Source organism: Euprymna scolopes, chromosome 10 (genome assembly GCF_053919585.1).
Source record: "Euprymna scolopes isolate OS-2025 chromosome 10, ASM5391958v1, whole genome shotgun sequence".
NCBI classification, from domain to species: Eukaryota; Metazoa; Mollusca; class Cephalopoda; order Sepiida; family Sepiolidae; genus Euprymna; species Euprymna scolopes.
In genome coordinates, this window is record NC_136491.1 from 95,617,263 (window position 1) to 95,644,240 (window position 26,978).

Sequence of the window (26,978 nt, forward strand, 5' to 3'; positions counted from 1 at the left end):
TCTGATGATGACCTGGGTGCGAACTTCTTATGAGTACAATTTTTTTTTTAAATTAAGGAAATTACATTTAAAATTCTTTTTAAATTAAGGAAATTACATTTTAAATGACGTCAAAGAAGAATAAACTTAATATTGCAAACATAATTTTTTTAATATATAATATCGCAAATATTTTCAAAACACCAGTTCCTATTCAATTCCCTTCCCACGGGCGTAAAGTTAGACACAATATTAGTTTTTTAATGTGGGGAAAATCTAGCTTTCTAAAACGGGTGACTCTGGATTGGAACAAAAATTAAAATTGTCACAGTCCAGAAAGTCCTTTGCTGATTGAGGACAGGATAGACTAAATGTAGCATCAGAACAGATACTACACTTTCTTTAATCCATCAGATCTTATAAATTTTCAATATAGAAAATATAGCATTGACATTGTAAAAGTTTCAACTTTCTATTTAGCCAAATTCGGATTTGGCTTTAAGAAACGATTAGGTTGAAACTTTGACAATGCCAATGTCAGACACATATGTTAGTAATATTATTATTGCTCTACATTTTGAAAGTATTTGAGCACTTCTGAATTCAATACTATTTACAAACAATGAAATGTTCTAATCTTTATATATATATATATATATATATATATATATATAATTTCGAAGTCAAGCTATGAGCAGTGACAGTTAATGAATGTGTATTGTCATTTCTAAAAAAAAACGCATGCTGCAAAAAAGATATAAGTAAACAATTAATTATTATATTTTAGTAAGAATGACTTTTTTTTATTCCATCATCACTATCACCATCATTGTAGTTGTAGTTATCACTGTAGTCATAGCAACCACATCTGGCTCTGGAATTCCAAAGCTCTGCTGAGAAAGGAAAACCTACCCAAAGATCAGGATTGAAGATTTCTGACATCTGATAGTGGAACGGAAAAGAGATGTCTCCAGAATTAAAGGAAACGAGTCGAAGATTCAGATTGTGATCGGAAGACATCAATTTTCAAGCATGGATTATCTCCAAAATGATACGTTGGATAGAATAGTCGAATGTGGATTCACAGGAAACAGGAAGACGACTCCATCTAATCTGTAAAGATCTTTTTTTATGGAAATCGCTCCAGACAAAGCATGAAGCCACTTGATGTGAGGAGCTAATAAGAGTAAAAGATGCTTATCATAAAGACAGAGGATGTCTATTGGCCTTAGTCTTGAAAAGACCAAGGTAGGAGGAAAACAGTTTGCAGAAAGGGAATTTCACAAGCCTGCACTTCTTAAAAAGAAGCTACTGGAATAGGAAACTGTATAACAATGAGATATCAAAACAGCAAATTGATGAAGACCACTGGACCAACAAGTCAAATGAGCTGAAACAAAAGAAGCAGGAAATAGATCAGACAATTCTGAAGAACACATGCCATAATAGTAATAATAAAAATGGTTAAGACTAGCAACATCACATCTGTGAGACTGTGAGAGAGAGGGCGCATAGAAAAAGAAAATATGAAGACAATCAAATTAGAGATACGTTTCTGCAACTTATGACGAACCCTCGAATGGGACAGACACCAACAGTAGTCCATTCATTGTCTCATAGGTGTGAGAAAGTGTTTGATTTTTTTACCAGCACAAATTCAAAAGCGAAATGCGACCTTATGAAATGCAGTAACACAAAAAGTGATTTCCATTCTCTTTATCATCTATATTTACATCGAAATGAGACAAAAGAGAAAATGTCCTTTTAAAAAATAAAGACTTAGATTTTTCAATAAGCAGATGGAGTATATACGAATATGGGTACTGGCACAGCTTTTGAACTGAACAAAAACCAAACTGTTTTTTTTACCCTAACCTCTAACGTAACTAACCCTAACTTCACCCTAAACTATCTCTAACCTAACCTTATTTCATGATCTAGTGGGCGATGTCTTTTTTGCTTCCCTTCTACCACCTTCTCACAGAAGAGAAATTGCTAATCTTTCTTTATTCTACCATCATCTTGATGACATATGCTCTTCTGAGCTTCAATTTATGGTCCATTCACAACAAACACTCATCTAGTTACAACCACTGTCAATAATTTTCATTTCTCTCTTTATGTGCCTAAATCTAAACAAAACTTCCATGAGCAAAGTTTCTTTCCTAGAACTACCCGTCTGTGGAACACAATACTGTGGGACTGATTCTCAGCTGATTACAACATAGTCACATTCAAGTGTAATGTAAACTAATTCTTCTTGAGCCGTCCCCTTAAATCATCAAATTCTGCCCAATCACCATCATCATTATCAATCATCACGGTGTTATCTCACTGTCCACCTGACGCTCGTTCAATACTTATCTTTGAGTGGATTTTGGCCTTGATAACTGGTGACTATTTAGTAAAAATAAATATCTAACCTAGTCGGTTGTTGTCTGCTTCAAAAGCTATGCCAGTAATTAATTAATCGTCTTTAATAAAACCATTTGAATGGAAATATCACTTTTTTCAGGACTATTTTATTATTCATATATTATTATATGAATTACATATTATATAAATAAATTATTATATAAATATTTAAGTAATATATCTAGATAAATAGTGCGTGCAAACACTGATGGAACCTGATTTATTTTCCCTGTCATTTTTTGAGGGATGGAGTGTACACTAGTATTTAATAATTGATACAAGCACAGAAATTTTCAAAATAATTTTCAAAGTGAATCGTCAAAAATAATTAATGTTTGAAACATTAAATTTTTTTGTCAAATTATTCCTTCAAGATTCTTAGCTTTTGTGAAATCTAAAAAACGGATCAATTAAGGAGTTTAGATGCATTTTAAAAAGCATATCACAAATAAAACAATTTCAAATGATGTAAAAAAAAAAATCATACTAAATATTGTAACTATTGACTTGAAATGTTTTATTTTTTTTTGTTTTTGGCTGGAAGTAGGCTTAATTAGAATCTAACCGGTAAAACACATCTCTGATCACTGCATATCATATGTTGTGGTTCGTGAAAACATCGGTGATGATTTGAAACCAATCTTTTGTCCAACATCAGAGGCTGTAGACGTGACGGTCAGACAGTTTCTGTGACTTCTTTGACCATCACAGGCCAAAGTTTTTGCTTCCCCTATGTTTTGGCCTTCATTTGGAGTCGAAAGCCACAGCCCTTCCTATGAATTAACTTTCTTTGTATCAGAGAGCTTGATCTAGCCAATGAGACAGGATGAAACTGGCAATGATGTCAGATTTTAACATTGGATATTCTGTACCTACTTTGGTCATCACTGATCAAATTTTCAGCTGGCCGCCCCTATGTTTTAGCCATCCAAGCATGAGCCTGGAGCTATAGCTCTCTGTGTGAATTCCCTTCCTTCACATCAGCAAGTGCGATCTGGCCAACGAAAGTGTCTAATTATAAACAACAAAATTATAAAACAACTGGGAAACATTATGCGTGTGGCAATGATTGTAGTTTCTGTCCATATAGTTTCGGTTTCTGCTTTGACAGTCATGAGTCAAATTTTCATCTGACTGCCATTACACTTTCACCATCTGGACAGGAGTTCAAGACCAACGCGTTTTTTCGCCCCAAACAAAGTGTCTGTTTACATTACATTTGAACTTCTGCATGTCAGAAAAAGTCAGGGAAGTAGGGATCCACAAGGGAAGTCCAAAGTCCAGCAGTTTGAAGGAAGAAACTATTAACTTTCTTCATATCCGAGAGCACAACCTAGCTAACAAAGGTATCTAGCTGTAAGTTAAAAGCATCTTTCCTAGAACTGCTCACCTGAGGAACACTGTTCCACTGACTTGCTCCCGGACCAATTGCAATATGGTAGCCTTCAAGTCCAATGTAAACAAATTCTTGCTGAGTCGTCCCAAGTAATCCAAATGCTACACAATATGCACCGTTAAGGATTACTAGACTACCACCTTACATTCACTAACCCTTATCCTCGAGTGGTCTTCAGGCCTTGATAAGTAGTGACTCACTTGTAAAAAAAAAAGCAGCTTAGAGGCAGGGTGTTTGTGTGGCAATGACGTCGCACGGTAACATTGGATTTTCTTTCCCATTGTTTGATCTGGGTCAGCCGAAGTAAACAGTTGTAATCAAAGACCTATGGTCTGTGAAGATCCTTCTGTTGTATTGGTTGAGTTTCACTTCTGTAAAGAAAGATGGTCTGTACCAGTGTATGATAAATCTGGACCATTGTGTTGAATCGGATTTCACTGTGTGACCAAAATATTTGGGTAACACATGATTCTGTGTGAAACTTGTGATTAAGCCAGGATTTTGCAGACATGTCAACGAAGTTGATTGAAACACAATTTGCAAGAATTTAACCAGAGAAGGAAGACTCCACACATTGTTATACGAATGCTAAAAACGACAAAAAAAATGGTGTCTGTGAATAAATCAAACAAAATCAGAAGCAAAGAAAATGAAGAGAAAAAAAAAGAAAGGAAGTAAAGGAGGAAGAATGAAACATAGGTTTGAGGATTTTTATTTAAACGTTGGAGAATTAAAAAGAAAATAAGAATAAACAGACTTTAAAGCAAGGGGTCTCCAAATTAAGGCTCGTGAGCCAGATCCGGCCCACCAAAGTCTTTAATCTGACCCGTGGAGCTCTTATATAAAACGTAAAAATGATCAGGAAAAAATTAAAAAAATAGAAATGTGTGAAAATACTCTGGTAGTTTTATTTATTTTTTTTTATTATTTTTTTTTTTTTGCTCAGAAAATGGTTAAAAGAATGAGGTTTTGCAGAACCAGTTTCACTAAAAAGCAAAGTCAACAAGTAAAACAGTATAAAACACGCCATGGTCATTTTTCTTTTAAAAATTTGGCCCATATTAACTGTAAAAATCAGCAATATGCTCCCCTCCCTCGTTTGAAAACTTTGGAGACCTCTGCTTTAAAAAATTCAATGGAAATTTAGGTAAACTAAAATAAGCGTTTATACATTCACTACAAGAAAACTTGTCCCAGGACAGATAAAATTAATTGTTCCTATTACAAAATTTAAAATCAACATATAAAGCTACTAGACTTTCTGTTTAGAATCCTTATTCAAATGTTGATCAAAATCCATTACGTGATTTTGATTCTAGAATATGTCTCATTAAACACTTAAGCTTTAAGGAGATTTAAAAACATGCGTATAGAAAGTACAAGTTTATGATATAGATTTACTAGCAGGTTGCCCAGCGTTGCCCGGTCATAAAATACGCATAATAATACATTTTAAGTGATGCAGAATTCTTATTGATTATAAACAAGAATACCGTAGGTATTAAACATAATGTTAAATTCCTTTAAAAAAAATGAAGTAAAAAAAAAAATCAGAATGAAACTGAGACATTTGCATGGGAGTATTATGCATTTTCAAAGCAATTCATTTTTTGTAGGAAATAAATACTCGAACTGAGATTGAAAACAAAATGTAAAGACAGTGAGTCAAGGACGATAACCATTATGCCAGCTTTACATGACTTTTTTGAATAGTGTTTTTAAACCAACTCATAATTAACATAAGGAAGCTGTCATATTTCAGGACCGCGTATGCACAGTCGTGAAACAGTTGAAAATAGATAAAAACCCGGTGGCCTCTCACGTACCAATTTTTCAATTTTGACCCATTAGCAGCCCTTTTTTCTGGATGAAAATGGATTAAAAAAATTTTCACATGTGTGTATACTCTATATACCAAATTTCAAGTCTGTAGATAAAAAATTCGTTGAGTATATAGGTTGAGAACTGTTCTCACACACACACATTCTCACTTGTATAGATATATAGATTAAAAGAATAGCCGTCCTGGGATGGGTAAAATGAATTCCTTAAATAGAACTGTTTCACACCATTTGTACGTTCCCTTATGAAGATTAAAACCAATATATATTTAGATATAATGCTACAAAAGCTTATGTCATTAAAATATAAAAATTAAAACTTTAAAAAATTAAAAATAAAATTAAAACTCTCCATCACTACCTGCTTCACATGAAAAAATTGTCATGAAGTGCCAAGGTGAATATAAAGGCCGAGGAGCAAGAATTGTAACATTTTAAATGTTACAAAAAACAATTCAGAACATCGTATGCACTTTTGCACGTGTGCTTTTTCGCCCGCGGGCAATCAAGAAAACAAATCAACAAAACAAAAAGTCTTTTTACATACGTGCACGGTTGGTAGTCTTCATTCTCTAATCTGATCACTCCCCTGCCTGAATCACTCCACCTGCAGCTGAATCTACTTCCGTTTGCCGCCAGGTTATCCGTACATGTATTCATATGACCCCTCACCAAAATCCATATTAGTTAATATAATCTTTACGTAATGGCGTAGGGTCTCAATATATCTAAATGAATTCTGAGGAAGCCTATTACCACTCAGATTCCCAGGGGAGGGGGTAATAGTCTTTGCTAGTAATAAGTAAGAAGGTTTTCTGAAATATTTTGTATCTGTAAAGTTTATATAAACGAACGTCAAGGCAGTAGAGGAAGTCCAACATGGCGGTATGAAAATGGCGCCATTTTGGCCAACAGTTATAAAACAGGAAGACAGACAAACCGACCTCCAAACAACCTTTCAACAAAACTGTTCTTCTTTTTATCTCCTTGTTTTCCCCTCCAAATACTACTACTACTACTACTACTATTACTACTACTACTACTACTAACAAAAGATTAATCTCCATAGCTAATTCCATCATATCTTAATTTGCTTTAGTTTGCGTCTATTTGTTACACCTTTGCATTGTATTAACTTCTATAAATTTTCTTTTATAAAAAGATACTATAGTCTATATATTAATAAAGAGCATGTGTCTGTATATTCCATCTAAAGCTACAAAACTATAATAGTCACACAAAGAAAATGTACATCTATATATTCATAGGAAAATCCTCGCAAATATCTTATGTCTCGAAACTTTATATGAACAAACGCTATTAAACTCAAGTAGTTGAAGTTCTTCATAATGAAACCAATTGCGCCATTTTTTTTTTTTTTTTTTGCCAAAACTTATAAAATAGGAAGACAGACAAGCGAACCTCCAACAAGCCTTTCAATAAAACTGTTCTTCAGAAAGAATTGTTTCTTCAGTAATAAAGCTTTTTTTCCCTCCTCATCTTCTTCTTCCTCCTCTACTACTACTACTACTACTACTACTACTATCTTCCTCAAACAAAAATACCATCACCATCAACAAAAAATCTTGATACAGCTCTTAAGGAAAAAAATATTTCAAGAATAAAACAAAAAAAAAAAGAAAGAAATAATGAGAAACACAAAAAATAAACAGTTTAAAACATGAAATAAAAAATACAGACTTTTTCTCCCCTCAAAAAAAAAAAAAAAAAAAAAAAAAAGAAAAATCCTGGAAAACTGCAATCTCATCCAGAAAGGAAGCGTCGTCTGCCGCCAACAAACTTCTCCCTTCAATCCTCGTGACTCTCCGACCAAATCTTCCACCACTGAGCCGCATGTGTTTGTCTCTAGTGAATGCTTCATGTTTCAGCATCTAACTTGTGCTTTTGTTCTTTTTCTATTTTGCCGCCTGATTGTTACGCCACCCATATTACTTGTCCATTTGGAACTGCACATATTGTTGATTTTGCGAAGGTGCAGCCTGACTTGGAGGAACTACCGATGAATATGGAAGACAATGAAGATGCCGAAAGTACAAAATCCGAAGTAAAATTAGGGAAACTTCAATATTCTATGGACTACGATTTTCAGAAAGGCGAGGTAAGTTCTTTCATTCCTCTCTTTTAAACAACATGCATATTTTTTTTTAATTAGTTTATTCCAAAAGATAATACCTATCATGGCATAGACCCATCCAGTTTCAAGAGACAAGCTTGTTTCTTTCAATAATTACAAAAAACCCTCTTAAGTACCAATAGCTATGACAAAAGACACATTACCTGAATGTACTTTTGTCAAACTCCTTGACCTAACATCCACAGGGAACATGAGCTGAAACCGATACATTGAGAGTTGTCAAGGCCGCCGCGAAGAAGGTGGGGTCCCTCTACCATGCTAGAAAGCTACTTATGCCTAAAAGTATCCCGTATCTCTCTCTCTATATATATATTGATAATATGAACTAAAAAACTACATTTTTTCAAAAATTCTCAATACATGAATAAAGCTTTTATAAATAAAATTATATAAAATGCTTACGAATCCACACATATCGACCAACGTTACGACATTAACATGTCATCATATATATATATATATATATATATATATATATATATATATATATATATATATATATACACTTGTGCCCGATATTATTCATACCCCACCTTGAAAATTGAGTTTATTATGTGTAACTTTGTAAGAATTTATTGTTTACGTCCATATTGATACATATTCTTAATAAACCTCTTCTGATCATTTTCGTCATTTTAAAATCTCGGGATACTTGTAATAAAAGAAATATACAGCTATTTATAAAATCTGCAATGTTCAAAAATATTCATACCCCCTTATTTTTTCAGTATTAATCGAATTTCTGACTGTTTGTTTCCTGTTTGATTCTTATTTTGAATGCTTTTATACAACCTTTGATTAATTTCATTTCGTTTTTTGCATTTTTCAGAAATTAAAATGATATCAACTGAAAACCAATAAAAGAATAAAAATTATTAGAATGGGGAAGAAAAAAGAGCTTAGTAATGATCTTAGGACTAAAATTGCGAATTCACATAAGGATGGTTTAGGTTACAAGTCAATTTCCAAGAAATTTGAGGTCCCTACAGCAACAGTACAGAGCATCATCAAAAAATTCCAGAGCCACCACACAACAAACAACTTGATTGGTAGAGGAAGGAAAAGGAAACTGTCTGCTAGAGCCACCAGGAATATTGTAAGAAGTGTTAATGCAAATCCAACCACCACTACTAAGGACATTTTAGAAAATCTGGAGTCTTCTGGCATAAAAATATCAAGGCCAACATTGCAAAGGACTCTGCATGAAAATGGTCTGAAAGGAAGAAGACCAAGAAGGACTCCATTGCACACCGGAAAACACCTTGCAGCACGTCTAAAGTTTGCTAGGACCCATGTGAATTCTCCAGAGTCCGTTTTCTCAAGTATTTTGTGGACTGACGAAACAAAAATTGAATTGTTTGGCCATATGGATGCTTCTTACGTTTGGAGGAAGAAAGGAGAAGCTTACAACCCAAAGAACACCATACCCACGGTGAAACATGGTGGTGGTAGCCTAATTTTTTGGGGCTCTTTTTCGGCTAGTGGTCCAGGTAGTTTGGTCAAGATAGATGGAACCATGAAGAAGGAGCAATATTTGGAGATACTCCAGAAAAACATTAGACAGGATGCGGAGAATCTCCACTTAGGACCAAACTGGGTCCTTCAACAGGATAATGATCCAAAACATACTGCCAAAATAGTCAAGAAATGGTTTGAGGATAATCAAATTAATGTTTTGGAATGGCCTTGCCAGAGTCCCGACCTGAACCCTATCGAAAACCTCTGGCACATATTGAAAACTGAGGTTAAAAAGCGGAAACCTAGAAATTTGAGGGATTTGGAGAACTACTGCATTGAAGAATGGTCAAAAATCAGTGGTGATGCTTGTAAAAACCTTGTTGATAAATATCCAAAACGGTTACAGGCAGTTATTAAGAATAAAGGGCATGCTATTGACTATTAGTAAGAGAGGTATGAATAATTTTGAACTAGTGCCATTATTGTTTTTCTTTGTATAATGTTTCAAACTTGCATAATTTATTTATTTGTTGAGTTTAAATTAAATGCCTATGCTTGATTTATTGTCTGAAATCCCTTTAATATTGTCTACCTTCTGGTTTCTTATAGAAATCTCAAAGATCCGAGGGGTATGAATAATATCGGGCACAAGTGTATATATATATATATATACTCGGGTTTTTTTTATATTCAAAAGTAATGGACTAATGAATTCAACGAGGTTGTTAGATAGTGATCAATAAAAAGAGCTGATAATACTTGTTTATAGTTATATAAACATGCTCACATCCCGCTGCTACAAATAGCCACTTGTTTCAATCAAACAACAGATATCATCAGGCAGCGACTTGACTATTCAAAAGTTCAATGAATAAATCATATATATATATATATATATATATATATATATATATATATATATATATATATATATATATATATATATATACCATTATTTTCTATGCCTTGTATAAATAGTGTTTTGTTTCTCGTTTCAGCTAACAGTTAACGTGATACAGGCTGCCGACCTACCAGGGATGGATATGTCTGGGACATCTGACCCATATGTCAAAGTCTATCTAATGCCCGACAAAAAGAAGAAATTTGAGACGAAAGTCCATCGGAAAACACTCAACCCAGTATTTAATGAGTCGTTCACGTTTAAGGTAAGTTCGGAGGTATAGCTATAAACTGAGATATACTGAAATATATTTAAACAATGGAAATAGTATATTCCCACCCCACCCAAACAAAATTCCTTTTTTTAATAGGGTAACATTACTATTGGGAGATATGAATATCTTTATTTTCAAAAAGAACTCGGATAGGATTTAAATGCGGCATAGTCAATTACATTGCCTAAAATTGTATCCATTATGCTAACTATGCACCATCATGTTTTTGAAACAATTCCATACCTATCATTTTGCAAGAACTTGGAATTAAACTAATGTTATATATGATAGAGTGTTCACACGCACATACATGTGTGTGTGTGTGTGTGTGTGTGTGTGTGTGTGTGTGTGTGTGTGTGTGTGTGTGAGCTGGAAACAAGTCGTTATCAAGGCACGTTTGATTAAATACAGCTGCGTTTATTTTCTTTATTTTTTTTTTGTTATATGTGTGTGTGTATGTGTAAATGTGTGTGCGCGTTACAGAAAATCAGAAAAACATTGGTACCGTTGGTTTCTAATCCAACACAAAAGGTTCCAGTCTCTGATCACTTATGCTGGACTCTCTTCATTCAACATCTGTTTATGTCTGCCTCACTGGACATATTTTATTTATTACGCTTTTATATTGCTTTTTCTTTATAATCGCGCACGTTGCAGGGATTCCCTTGCACAATTCTTACACAGAAATTTATATATACTAGCTGTACCTGGTCACTTATTGCGTGGCTTAGTGTGGTTTAACGAAAAACAAAAATAAAACAAAAAAGATAAAGTGCGAAATTTCATAATATTGGATACACAATACTTTTTGTTGTTGTTGTTGTGGAGCCACCCTTTAATTGCCATTGCTCCCAGGTCCACTCTGACCCGAAGTGGTAGTACCCTTAAGGGTCTCAACTATGGGTGAAATAGAAACCGATTTGAAAACAACAAATATATTCTATTAAAAATTTTTTTCTTCAAAATCTTTGAATTCGGCATTAAATCACCTGAAAGGGGGTGATATGTCATAAAACAAAAACAACCAACCAATCCACTTTGTCATAAGGACTCTGACAGACAAATTCAGGACTTGGAGTCTATATTTGTAACACCCTCCCCATGACTAGGGAATCTAAACTAGAATCAGATGACCAGGCTTTCATGTGCTTTAAACTAACTTTACAACATAATGTTAGCAACCTATATTTTCTTTGTGCTCCTTTGACTCAGGACTGTACTCTAATCAATCATGTCTCTGACAGCATAGATGTAGCATTCTCCCTTGACACTAGCGCCCAAGTACATGTATTTGGTGACTTTAACGCCCACCACAATAATTGGTTTAGCTTCTCTAATAAAACAGACAGAGCTGGTATGATCATCCATAACTTTTCTATACATCCCATTCCTTGACACAGTAACATTCTTGACCCATCTCCCAGATTGTCAAGACCAACAAGCCTCACTTCTGGATCTATTTCTGACAACAGTTCCTGAGGATTGTGTAACAAATGCCCATTGCTCACTCGGGAATACTGATCATGCTGTAATAATGACAAATATACCCCCAAACTCTTGATTCCAAGTTGAAGAGCCATTGCTCAAAATGACAAGGTACAACAATAAGGCTGACTGGGATGCCATTAGAGACCACATCAAAGATGTCCCATGGGGAAATATCTTTTCTCTTTCTGCAGAACAGTGCGTAAATGAGACCACTGAATGGTTCAAAGCAGCAATTGAAGCACATGTTCCCATGCGGAAGTTCTACAGAAAACCCCACTCTCCCTAATAGTTTACTTCTACTTGCACAGCTGCCATTGCTGAGAGGTAACATGCATACCGCGGATTCATCAGACATAAGTCCAGTACAAACAGACAAAAGTTTATAGAAGCTAGAAGTAATTGTAAGAAAGAAGTAGCGACAGCTAAGAGGGAATATACCGAAACTACCAGAAAACGCATTGAAGCGCAGAAATTAGGAACTCGTGATTTCGTGAACATCTACAACAGTAAATGATGGCCAATCAACAATTCTCCCATTATCCAACAATCATGAGGTTGTTTGCATGGCAACCGAGAAAGCTAACATGCTTGCTCGTCACTTTGCCTCAAACTCTACGTTAGACCCAGCAAACCACTCTCCCTGATTTTCCTTTGCAGATTGAAGCCACACTAAACGATCTTAAAATCACCCCTTCTCAAGTACATGATATTATAAAAAAACCTAGACACCTCAAAAGCATATGAACCTGATGTCATCCCGGCTGTACTATTAAAAAAATGCTCCATTTCGGTTTCTACAGTTCTCTCCAAACTCTTCAACAAATGCCTTAACGAATCTTGCTTTCCTCACAGCTAGAAAACTGCTTCTATGGCACCAGCTTACAATAATTCTGGCGAAAGAACTGACCCATTAAATTATCGCCCCATTAGCTTTCTTCCTCTTTTTGCCAAAATATTTGAGTTCAAATTAATCCAGTTCTAGTCTACCACCTTACAAATGCTAAACTTCTGTCCGACCATCAGTATGGATTTAGGCAAGCCTGTTCTACTGCAGATATTCTAACTGTAATCTTTGAACGTATATACCATGCACTGGATAAGACAGCGGAGGGGAGAGCAGTAGCCCTAGATATGTCTAAGACTTTTGACAGGGTATGGCGCGATGGTCTTCTCATGAAATCATGAGATCCTCTGGTATTACTGGACAAATACTTAACAAAATTAAATCCTTCTTAAATAACAGAAGAATCCAAGTTGTCCTCGAGGGTTGTACGTCTAAACAATATGATATAAATGCAGGTGTACCTCAGGGGTTGATCCTTGGACCTTTATTATTCCTGATATTCATAAACGACCTCCCTGATAAAATAGTCTCTGAAATGGGTATATTTGCTGATGACACCACGCTCTATATCCAAGGCAATGCCGGAAGATCTCCAGTCTGTAGTGGGATGGGGTCAAACGTGGATGGTAACCTTCAATGCTGCCAAGACTTAGCTTGTTTCCTTCAATAATTACAAGAAACCTTATCAACTATCATTAGCTATGGCTAAAGATACATTACCTAAAAGTAATGTGTTCAAACTTCTCGGCTTAACATTCATAGGAAACATGAGTTGGAACAAGGGCATTGCCGCAACTGCTACTGGTGGGCTCTCTCTACCATGCTAGAAAGTTACCTTCACCTGAAAGTAGCCTGTACCTCTATAAGGCCACCATTCGCCCATGTATGGAGTATTGTTGCCACATTTGGGCCAGTGCGTCTGCTACTAGTCTCTCACTCCTGGACATTGTTCAAAAGAGAGTCGTCAACCTGATAGATTCTGAACTGCCTGTCCCATCGACGAAATGTTGCATCTCTTTGCCTGTTTTACAAGTATTTTAATGGTGGATGCTCCAACGAACTATAAGCCCTTGTACCTCCTCGACATAAATACCTCCGGACAAACCCAACAAACAAATCTCACCCCTACACATTAGAGATCTCTGAATGTAAGAAAGGCTTCTACCTTAGTAGTTTCTCCCCCAGAACTGCTAGATTTGAAATTTCCTTCCGGGTTTCTGCTTTACCAACTGTACTGACATGCAGAAGTTCAAGTGTCATGTAAATAGACATCTTGCTGCTCAACTCCCTTCCTAGTATCCCTACAATTTATGTCCCTGATAGTAGCCTCCTACATGAAAGTGGCATTGTGCTTTGTTTGGGGTGAAAATAAAAAAAATCACACAGTTGTAAAGATTGTCACTCGGCTTTTTAAAGTTATGCCGAAATACTATGTTTTTTACTCCTCCACGCCAAAAGCATTTTATTGTATTTTTCTAAAAATTATAAATAAACATTTAACAAAATAAGATACACGTCAGATTAAAGTAATGATAGAAATATTTTCTTCTGTATAAAATTTAATCAATTAACTTTCTCTTTCTTCTTCAGAACGTTCCCTATGCTGATATCACGGGTAAGACACTTGTGTTTGCGATCTATGACTTTGATCGCTTTTCAAAACATGACCAAATTGGTCAAGTCCAAGTGGCTATGAACTCGATAGATCTTGGATCGGTCATAGAAGAGTGGAGAGATCTAACTAGCCCGGATAATGATGCTGAGAAGGTACGTATAATTTTATCCATGTGTTATCATGCCAGAAGCAAACAATTTTTTTTATCCATCATATATTTATATATATATATATATATAAATATATATATATATATATATTTATATATATATTATATATATATAATATATATATATTATATATATAATATATATATTTATATATATTATATATATATATTTATATATATGTTTATATATTTATATATGTATTTATTTATATATATATTTATATATATATTTACATATATATATATATATATTTATATATTTTTATATATATATGTATATATATATACATACATATATATATATATATATATATATCTTTATACATGTTTATATATATGTTTATATATATATTTATATATATATATATTTATATATATTTACATATATATACACATGTATATACATACATTATATATATTTTTTGTATATATATATTTATTTATATATATATATTTATATATATACTTATATATATATGTATATATATATACTTATATATATTTTTGTATATATATATATATATATATATATATATATATATATATATATTCATATATATATATATTTACTAGCAAAAGTACCCGTCGTTTACTGGGTTCAAAAACAGCCTACAGAAAATAGACTCTGATTTATGAAAGTATGATAGGTTATGGAAAGGAAGGGTTGTAAATTTGGGTTGAATTTGGAGGTATCAAAACCAAATCAAAATATGATGAAAGTAAAAATAAAATAGATAAACCCCACAATTTATTATACCATATCTGTTCACACTGAAACACTTATCACAATATTCTGTGGATCTATATTAAAAAACCTTGTTGAACTTTGTGATATATTTCCATTCTATGGAGGTACCCCATAATTTTATTATACAATATTTCTTCAAAGTGAAACATAATTATCAAATTATACTAACACAGATAGATATGAAAAGTCTTTATTAAAGGTTGTGCCTATTTCCATTCTATTGAAGCCAGGCGCGAACGCAGACCCCACAATTTTATTAAACCATCCCTGTTTAAGTTAAAACATACTTATCAAAGTATTCTTATGTACATCTATATCAAAAACACTTGTAAACGTTTTTTTTTTTTATTTTTAAATTTTTTTTCCATACTTTGTGGACCAGGCGCGAATGCAGACCCCACAATTTTAATGAACCACCGTTTATATGTGATCAGTTTTCTATAATAGTCAACCATATAGGAGCCTATTCGTGACCAGACACACACAGATGTTCAGCTTTATATTATAGATATACACACAATTATATACATATATACACATATATATATATATATATATATATATATATATATACATAAACATATATATATATATATATATACATATCATATCATATATATATATATATATATATATATATATATATATATATATATATATCCTTAGTTATATATCCATATCCTTAGTTATCACTTCTCGCCGGTGAACTAACTGTATAAGACCCAACTACGTCCTAGGATGAAGTACCGCTGTCATATCTGAGCAAGAGCTGCTCGGAGAACCTATCTTGCCTTGACAAAGTTCAAAACTGACACTGTAACCTAGCAGGTGATGCCTTTTTCTCTTCTCTGCAACCTCTTTTCCATAGAAGAAACGTTGTGAGCCTGTCATTGCTCTATCTTTTTTTTTCATGTTAAATGCTCGCCCAAGCTCCAATCTCTGATACCCTCTTGCCAAATTTTCACAAAAAACACTCGACAAGCTACAACCACTATCAATAATTTCTCTCACTTTCTACTGATGTCTAAACCTAAACACAGATTACATGAACAAAGCTTCTGCCATCAATATTGTTGTCTTCAAGTCCAACCTAAACAAGTTCTTGTCGAACCGTCCTCTTAATCTAATTAGACTAAATTTCCACTACTAATGATTACTACGCTATTGTCCCAATGCCTACTGTACACACATTAAATCTTATCCTTGAGTGGCCTCTATGCGTTGATAAGTGATGACCCATTTGTAAAAAAGAAAAAAGACTATGGCTTAGAGTGTTAGTACTGTTAGGGCCTATCTAATGTAATATTTGTGTCCTTTTCTTTAAACAAATCCCAATAAACTTTTTCCATGGCAAATACTATACCAATGCTTCGAGATGTGGTACACAGCAGAGAAGAAGACAGCTTAACCTGACTGGGATGAATGGTGTTAAGTAAAAATATACTGAATTTAAAAAAGTTTAGATTATTTTACTAGCTAACACTGTGAGTTCTATTATAATACGCTGCAAATGAACTGGCTGTATCAAGTGCATTATTGCTCGAGGCTGCCTTTGTTCCATTCAAACAGATCTATTGCACAAAGACACTTGTACTCCAGCATCATCATACCATAACCATAAGCAAAAATTAAAAATAGTTACCATTAGTCTCAGGTCCACTCCAACCTAAAATGCTAGTGCCTGGCTTTTAAAAATTAAATAGAAACTTGGAGTAGGATTTGGGTCTCTTAAACAAATCTCAACGAAACCGTTTTCATGACAAATAGTATATTAATAACCTGAGATATGATCCACACCATGGACTATGAATCTATGCGACTGAGAATAGCTTGTGAATTTAATATTCCCTTAAAACTTCCTTCTTCGCAGTTAGCTGGCTAAACCTGCCCGGGATGAATGCCACATCAGGTATTAGGTAGGTTTAACCTGACTGCCCGGGTGAATGCTATCGGAAGTACAAGTTCATTGAATTTTAAATTGATGAAAAATAATGTTGTATAATAGTAATAATAAAGCATTTATTAAATTTCATGAAAAAAAAAGATGCTAATATAATAGACATTGTGTGTCTGTTTCTAAGAATTCTGTGTTTAGTTTCTAACGTTGAAAATGTTCCATTATGCAGTGTAAAATGAAAAGGGAAACAAACGCAGGTGCATGTACAGCTTCAAAATGAAGGAAAAGATCTTGGTATTTGTGGAATTGGCATTTTGCAGACTTGGCATCTCAGGTGGTCTGGCCATGTACAGCATGCCACCACTTGTATTAACTCCATAACAAACCTGGATAGCCTAGGCGCTACAGATCATGGTAGACTTAGGAAGACCGGTCTGGAGGGCGGAAGAACTGATTTGACTGCATATTACATCATTGATATCAACCCATGAAGAGTAGGCGTCAGACGTTGCCTGGCATGGCCCACCCAGGAGTCCAAATGCTCGTAGCATTTTAAGTACCATAACACCGTCATGATGATGATGATGATGATGATGATGACGATGATTATGATGATTTATTTAAATTTCAGATTTTAATTCTAAATTAAACAACACTTTCATTGAGGGGAAAAATTTCACTAATTCATTTCACGCAACCACTTGATTTTCCTCGGAACGTTTGAAAATCTCACAGTTGAAACAACATACATTCTTTACTTTTCTGATGGCAGCATGCCACAAGGAAGGGCTAAAAAAAAGGGGGGGTGGAATAGCACAAACTGATTCTTCTCCTGAATAAGGTGTTATATCACCGAAAATTCAATTATAAACAAATAAATGTTTTTTTTTCTTTATGCGTTGTACTGGCTTTCTTTCTGAGCAGTTTTTTTTTTATATATATAAAATATAAACACGTTAGGACACAGCTTCTCATAAGATAGCCAAAGTTAAGCAACACTGAACATGGTCAGTGCCAAATAGGTAACCAAGAATGATTACAAAGAACCTTCTCCTTTATATATATATATATATATATATATATATACATATATATATATATATATATATATATATATATATATATATATATATATATATATATATCCCCGAAACAACAGTTTCATAGTAAACAACTGATCATCCCTTAAATTAACATTAGTACTATAGTGAATTCGAAAGAGCAAGTGGATGCATTGATTGCAGGTGATTAAATGACTTACTGACTTGATAGTTTTCTAACAAATGATAAAACATATCAAAGTTAAATGTTTTTAATATAGTTTTTAAGGTTAAAAAACTTCCAAGACTATATATATGTGTGTGTGTGTGTGTGTGTGTGTGTGTGTGTGTGTGTGTGTGTGTGTGTGTGAGAGAGAGAGAGAGAGAGAGAGAGAGAGAGAGAGAGAGAGATGAAAAAGAAAAACAAGTTATATGTGCAAATTTATCTCACTGAAAGTCCAGTTCGACAGTTGAGAAAATTTGAAAACTGCAAAAAACTAACGTTGCCAAGATAATCTCCCCATGACCCGACTCTGCATGTAGCAGGGGATCGGTTTTGAATTCAATGTTTCTTAGAAACTTCTTCCTTCAGTGGAAGCTGACTCAACCATGCATCTGTTTTCATTATTTCTTTTTGTTTTTTTTTACTAAGGTGTTACCACTTATCAATGGTTAAAAGCCACTTGAGGATAAGTGTTAAATGAGTGTAAGGTGAGCGATAAAATATGATGGTGATGATTGGGCAACATTTGCTTATTTAAGAGCATGGTTCAACAATAATTTTTTTTAACATCAGGCTTGAAAACAACCATGTTGCAGTCATATGAGAATTTCTAGGAAAGAGACTTTGCTCATAGAAGTTTCATTTAGCTTTCGGTAGAGAGAGAAAGAGAGAGAGAGAGAGAGAAGGAGAGAGAGAGAAAGAAGGAGAGAGATTGGGAAACTATTTACAGTGGTTGCAGCTAGACGAGTTTTTGCTTTTGCTGAATTCAATTAAAGTTTTATCTTGAGCAGAGTTGAGTTCCCATAAATTTGTCCCTTTATGTGACATTTCTCCAGCTGAAAGTTCACCAATCTCTTTAGGAGAAACCAGTGTTGGGGCATGGTCGCTTGTGCAGAATCTACGACTCTACTAGTTAGCAGCTTTTCTCAGCGTTTCTCGCAACACATGAATAAAAAAAAAAGGAAAGAAATAAAAAAGAATATGACAAGTTGTCTGGTTCAAGATCAATTATCCTCACAAAATATCTAAGTAAAGCACACGCATGGCAAAACTTATATGCAATACTGAATGTCAAAAGAGGGTGGGGGCAAACACAAAGAATAAAGAAATAATTATGATATTATAAGAAATGATTGATTGAATTCAAAATAAAAATAACATTTAAGCATGAATGTCATTATACAGTTTGCTTGATTGTCTAACAAAGATAGGGGGTAGATGTTGGGATTGGATGAAAGGAAATATGAAATATTTATCTGAGTGACGCAGCAACCCAAAAACAAAATATCAAAACAAAAAAGAAAAATAATAATATGTCCAGTCTCAATGTTTCCAAGGAATCGGAATATAATTGGTACAATCCATGTGTTGCTTAATCTTCTTTTTCCTGGTTTTCTTATTCCTCTCTCTCTCTCTCTCTCTCTCTCTCTCTCTCTCTCTCTCTCTCTCTCTCTCTCTCTCTCTCTCTCTTCTTTTATTTTATTTTATTTTTCCTTTCGATTATATTGGCATTATCCCTCTCTTTTGATGGTTTCTCTCAGCTTTTTTTTCAGCAAATAATTCCTTGTGGTTGGGCAGCTGGTCAATTACTTGTTACAATTGTCGCTCGGCATGAGTTCCAAGTTGATTGTTATTTGGTCTTTATGATACAGGCTAATGAATCCAATTACATCATCGCGATGCTCATTGATATATATATATATATATATATATATATATATATATATATATATATATATAAATGTATATATACATATATATAAATGTATGTATATATATATATATATATATATATATAATTTTTGGACTCCTGATTTGTATATATATATATATATATATATATATATATATATATATATATACAAAGTAGGAGTCCCAAAATTCCTTGGCGTTTCTCTACAATGCAAGAAAATTTGAAATCAGCTTCGTCCTTTTTCAGTCGTTTCTATATGAGTTGACTTGGGTACACGGCATGCAGGTTAATATGCCACGGATTCATATCACAGCTCAGTAAATCAGATGTGGTGTTTTGCACGTCTATAGCACATGCCAGCTACTATATATAATTACTTTCTGAAAATCTTTTTCGTTACACGTGGCTTCCGTTTCCCTCCAATATTGATTCATTTCACCTCCCTTAAATTACCCACTTCATTATGATCTTTTCATTCTTTTTTACTTTTGGGAAGGGTGAGAGTGCAAGTGAAGGAGAGAACGAGAGAGTGAGAGTATTAGAGCATAAAAGAGATATGGGGGTTTTCTGTCTGAACTGTTTCTTACAAGGTCTCTATTGACTGTTTGGTAACTCTAAAAGGAGAGAAGATCATCTGGTCCTTTCTGCATTACGATCCCTGATGTGATTTTACGTCACACATTGGAGATGTGGGTTCTAATCTTGCTGCTGCCACAACACAAATAAAAAGATTGTTAAAAGATAATTCTGATTTTTAAAAAACAAAAACATGGTTTTTGTCAAATGGATAATCATTACCTCGTATTTGTCATGATCTAGATTGAAGACAAAAAAAAAGATACAGTGGATCCTGAATTGGATAAGATATTGTTATTGCATAAGCTAATATACCTATTTCAAAAATATTTGATTTATTCAGATACTGTAAATATAGTTATATATAACACGTTATTAAATAGTTAATCTTAGCAGTTATAGCCCCAGAATCATGATGTGTAATGGTACAGACAACAAGTGTAGATCTTTGTAATGTACCAAGATCCATGCTGATAAGCTAAACATGAAATGGTAAACGATAAAAATTCACAGAAATTCAAGCTGTGAAACACTGAGAATGAGTCATCATTTAGCAAGTGCTAAATTCACAAAAATTGTTTTGTGAATGAAAGAGATATAGCATGGTTAACAAACAAAGCATATTTGTGTCTTTATAAATAAACTAGCAGGGGTGCCCAGCATTGCCCAGTTGTAAAATATGCTTAGATATGATATTTTAATTTACGCAGATTTCATATTTATTATTACAAAGTCAATTATTTCATATTAGATTGTACCCAATGATTTCAAAAGTAAATATATATATATATATATTTATATATATATATATATATATATATATATGTGTGTGTGTGTGTGTGTGTGTGTGTGTGTGTGTGTGTGTGTGTGTGTGATTTGAGTGCCATCAGCTAGAATCAAAACCGAGACCAAAACAAGAAAAACAGTTTCATGATTGAAACTATGTTTATAAGTCAAGCAAAGGCTGAAGTTTATTTGTATTCAATCTCATTGAACTGTGGAAAGGAGTGTGAATTTTATTAAATACAAGCTGGTTTCCATGACAACAATGTTTTTGATAGACAAGATGCAAGCAAGAGTGATCGGAGTTTTTGCAGAAAAAAAAAACTGAATAAGATCCAATTTATTGTGTTGTACGCAAACAACTAGCAGTATAAATACAGCTGAACGGAAGATTAGCAAATAAACTATATATATATATATATATATATATATATATATATATATATATATATATATATATATATATATATAAAGGATGATAGCAATGCAGGAAACCGGAACGATTTAAGAAAATATGAACAAAAACAAAAAGTCGAACATAATATTTGGGTAATGAATCTTTAGGAAATCTATTTTTCAAAAGATTTTTCACATATTAAATCAGTAAATATGGGACTTACTGCTAAATATTAATAAAAAATATTCGGCATGATGTAACATCTTTGATAGTTTCGAGGGTAAATCTCTCCTTTTCAAAAAGTGATACAAAAGTGGTCTGTCAAATGGAGTGAAAAATTATTTACAAATGTTTGGAAGATATGTTGTTCATCAGAAAATTTTTAAATTCTTGTGGTTGTAGAATTTTAGAATAGTGTTAGATAATGATTTAGGGAAGTTATCTCTTAGTTACAATCGATCTACATTGATCTATTAAATAGAAGTGATTGTACACAAAATTAATCTAAAACCAATTAACGTATGAACCGATTTCACCAGAATAGATATTACACTTTATTGCTATCCAAAAGGCCAAGAAAATGTCTTCAATACAACGTGACCTAAAGATAATTGATATGTCATAAGACATAATAACCAATCAACCATTTTTTTTTTACAGGAGAACAAGCTGGGTGACATTTGTTTCTCACTGCGATATGTTCCAACTGCTGGCAAACTGACCGTTGTCATCCTAGAGGCTAAAAATCTAAAGAAAATGGACGTTGGTGGACTATCAGGTAAGACAGCGGCTTCAATTCTTTCAGGCAGAAGATACACAATTTAAGAGTTCGAATGCAAAAACGTGATAAAGACCATCTTAAAAATGATAAAGCTATCGTTACAAAAAGTATTGCATTTCAACATTTGACTACACCCCAAAATTTCACATATCGCCATATTTTCACTTTGTTTTCCTGAGCTCCAATCTATATCCCCCATTGCACGTTGCTAATTTTTCCCAAAAAACACTCATCTAGCCAAAATCACTATCAATAACTCCCCCCGCCTCACTACCAGTGCCTAAACCTTAACGTAAACTCCATGAACACAGCTTCTTTCCTAGAACTGCCCGCCTGTGGAACTCGGTTCTGCTGACCTGCTTTCCAGCTAACTACAATATTGTCATCTTCAAGTCCAATGTAAACAAGTTCTTGTAGACCCGTCCTCTTAAATATGCCAAATTTCCGCAACTAACAATTGCTACACTATTGTCCCAATGACTACCGTACACATATTAACCCTTATCCTCGAGTGACCTCCGAGCCTTAATAAGTGGTGACGCTTTTGTAAAAAATAAAATTAGAATTAATTTTTAGTTGGTTTCATTTTACATATTCGCCCTTTTATTGTTTAAGTTAAGGTTTCAATTCATACTAATTGGATTTATCATGTTTTCCATTCAAACTCCTCAATTTCATATATATATATATATATATATATATATATATATATATATATATATATATATATATATATATAAATCTGGTAAAAATCACAGGCTAGCCTATTTAAGGTCCAGAATTTACTGCAATAATTCCTCCTATATCCCTCCCACATCCTTCTAATATATACCCCTAAAGACTCTAAAATGCACACTACTATCCATACCATTCCTACTTTGTTACCTAGCACCTCCTATTCTCTTCTGATGAGAAGCATTAGGCTTCGAAATGCTTGGCATAAAGAGCTCTGGTAACCACTACGCTCTTGATTGTATTCCCTTATTTTAAATTAATGAATAAATGCAACAATATATATTTTTCTATTCTCAACATCTTGTCCTCTTGTATCTGAGCCTCATCTACATGTTCAATTTTTTTATTATATAAACAAGTATTCATTTAAAGAATCCTCCTATACATCTTTGATTCCCTTATATATATATATATATATATATATATATATATATATATATATATGTTGCTACACACTCATGAGTATGTTTCGGTCAGCTAGTTACCAGTAACAAGACACCTATTCAGGCAATACAGCTTATACGAAAGCAAAGTTTGCAATGAAAATATCAAGTCTTCCTCGTCACAGGAAGTTAAAATCAGGAGGCTCCATCAGATGATTTTAAAAGCAAGATTGTGTTGTATGTAAATAAAATCCAATAGGGGGCGTGGAATTGCGTCTGTGTTGAGGTATGGGAAAGGATGGGGGGGCGGGTTAGAGAAGGTATTCATATGTGTGCGTGTGTGATGGCCACTCCAAATCTTAAATATACTAGTGCATATAAGTTCAATCAGTGGGGGAGTGTGGATTTGATATATATATATATATATATATATATATGTATATATATATATATATATATATATATATATATATATGCAAAAGTAGTTTCAGATTTAATCGGAGGTCATTCAGTTATAAAAATAATAAAAAAAACAATAACCTCAGACTATAGATATATATACTAGCCGGGAGGCCGAATGTTCCCCAGAAATGAATGAGGATCAACGAATGTTTCACTCTCCCATATTTATTTTAGTGTCATCAAAATCAGTAAAAATGCCTATTTTTCAATCTGCCCCGCATTTACTCAGCTCACAATACAGTGTAGTCTACATTGCACTGTGGAGAACCTACTTTTCATTTTATAAATCACTGCCAGCCATATAAAGTACATTTGGGTGAAATTTCAAAAAATTCGGCCCAACCACTCGGTACTAACTCTCATCAGCATAGCTTGACTGTTTCTAGGATTCGAGCCTAAGACCACATGTATTATGGTCAAGTGCGTTAACTATTATGCCACAAAGTCCCAGAAGATTTCACATGTTATTTTTATCACTTTTAAACTCATATCGAAGGCATACGTATGGTCTGAGGTTAAAATCCTAGAAACAGTCAAGCTACACTGACAAGAGGTAGTACCTTGAAACATGTGTTCATAGATTACTGTCTTATGAGTAAAATAAATAAATAAATAAATATTTCTTTATTTGTTTACATCCAAAAAATATGGGCGATTATGACCTCAGCAAGAAATCGGTATATATATATATATATATATATATATATATATATATATATATATATATTAATTGTAGTGATCAATGAATTTCAAAAAACCCTTATTGAAATTTCAATAAGGGTTGTTTGAAATTCATTGAATCACTACAATTAATTTATTTGCTCTATCTTGCATATCGAGCAATTCTTATTTAGATGGGATAATACTTATAGAATATTACTGCCAGTAATATTTGGTAAATCTTATAATCACAGGTTTCCATACCAACTGATTGTTAAATAAAATTATTCTGAAGAATATATGTTAAATAAAATTATTCTGAAGAATATATGTTAAATAAAATTATTCTGAAGAATATATGTTAAATAAAATTATTCTGAAGAATATATGTTAAATAAAATTATTCTGAAGAATATATGTTAAAAAAATGGCTTTTGCGTCCTTCTATTTATTATTTATTCATTTGTTCATTTACGATTCCGTTTTTTACTTTTTCTGTTTTGTGTTACTTTTACGTTTACTTTTAAGTTTCTGTGTTCTTACATATATGGGCGTGGCTGTGTATATGTATGTGCGTGTGTGTTCTTATCCTTACACCGTTTCTTGCCATGAAAGTCTTCGAGACGTGTACGTGGAAATAACATAATCGTACATACCTGCTTGCCTTGGCCAGTGGATCATACCTTCTTGGACGCTGGGCTGCCATCTCATTGGGAAGTGATCACTGCAGACAGATGCATCGATAACAACAAGATGGATTTGAAGCTTCAATTGTTTTATTAAAGGCAAGCCTATCATCTCGAACCCTGGTTGTGGAGAGCCAGATCTCCGATCAGCATTCCTCTGCTGCTTAAACCACTCTCAGCTCATGTGGTCGTCAACCGGAAGCCTACGACCATAATTTCCGTGTCACCCCTAATTTTCGGTGCATGTCACCCCTAATTTCCCGTGCATTCTCTCTAGGTTGATACCTGTCAAAGCTAACCTTTTGTGAGCCCGCTAAACTCGCTGATGGGAAATCAAAATATGCTATATAACTTTCTATTTCTCAAAATACCTATATAGCATTTAAGCTGGGATTCCCAATACTATATATATATATATATATATATATATATATATATATATATATATGTATAGCCTTGGCCAAAATTATTGAGCACCCATGAAAAATCGAAATTATTATTCCTCTATATTTAAAGGTTAAGAATAATAAACATTTATAAATTTATTCCAACAACAATCAATATTTAGCATGTCCTCTTTTTACCTTTATACCAAATACTAACAATTACTACGATACTATCCCATTGATTGCTGTACACACAATAACCCTTATCCCCAAGTGGCTTCCGGGTCTTGATAAGTGGTGACTACCATGTAAAAAAAAAAAAAATGTTGCAGGTGGTAGGATGTATTTTCTGCCACTTTTCATGAAATTTGGCCTCTAATTCTTTTTTTTTTTTATGAACATTTGTGCATTCTCACTTTGGGACCACAAAGTTTCAATCGAATTTAGTTCTATGGATTGAGGGAGAAACTTCATCACTGTAATCTCTTTTTCCTCAAACCGACACGTTGAAACTTTTTACATATTGCATGGGGCATTATCTTGTTGGAAGATTACATCACTTGGCATGTTGTTATTAAATATTTTAGTCAAGGAGGTTTGGTAAATCTGGTCCAGTATAAATTGTGGAGTTGATTCTGCCCTTAAATGTATATAATATTCCAGTGCCTGAAGAAGTCATGCAGCCCCAAACCATGACACTTCCTCCTCCAAATTTAACAGTTGGAACCACCCAATTAGAATGTAATGCCTTTCGTTACTTACAGCGAATATAAACTGCTCCAGTGATACCAAAAATTTGATGAAAAAAAAGAAAAGAAAAAGAATTTGTTACAATTTTTTAATAAATGTTATGGATATGTTTTATTTACATAAAAATTTAAATTGTTCAGGAAATAGAAACTGTTAACTTACTTTAAAGTTACTTTCGTTAGACCTCACAATTTTGGCCCAATCATCAGGTGTTTAATTTTCATGTATTTTTTTTTTGGGGGG

General features: G+C 33.5%; 1 protein-coding gene across 15 annotated transcripts in view; it reads left to right on the plus strand.

The window, feature by feature from the left end:
• The window catches only part of LOC145286150 (synaptotagmin-1-like), a 285,233-nt gene that overhangs the window by 252,564 nt on the left and 5,691 nt on the right, over positions 1-26,978 (plus strand). For 8 of the 15 annotated variants that reach the window (XM_080134892.1, XM_080134891.1, XM_080134885.1 and 5 more), the window contains 4 exons: positions 7,631-7,750; positions 10,243-10,410; positions 14,342-14,518; positions 22,553-22,670. In XM_080134892.1, the coding sequence (XP_079991018.1) occupies positions 7,631-7,750; positions 10,243-10,410; positions 14,342-14,518; positions 22,553-22,670 (583 nt within the window). Of the gene's footprint in view, positions 1-7,624; positions 7,751-10,242; positions 10,411-14,341; positions 14,519-22,552; positions 22,671-26,978 lie in introns of all 15 variants that reach the window. The other 7 variants (XM_080134880.1, XM_080134881.1, XM_080134889.1 and 4 more) reach the window with 1 other exon arrangement.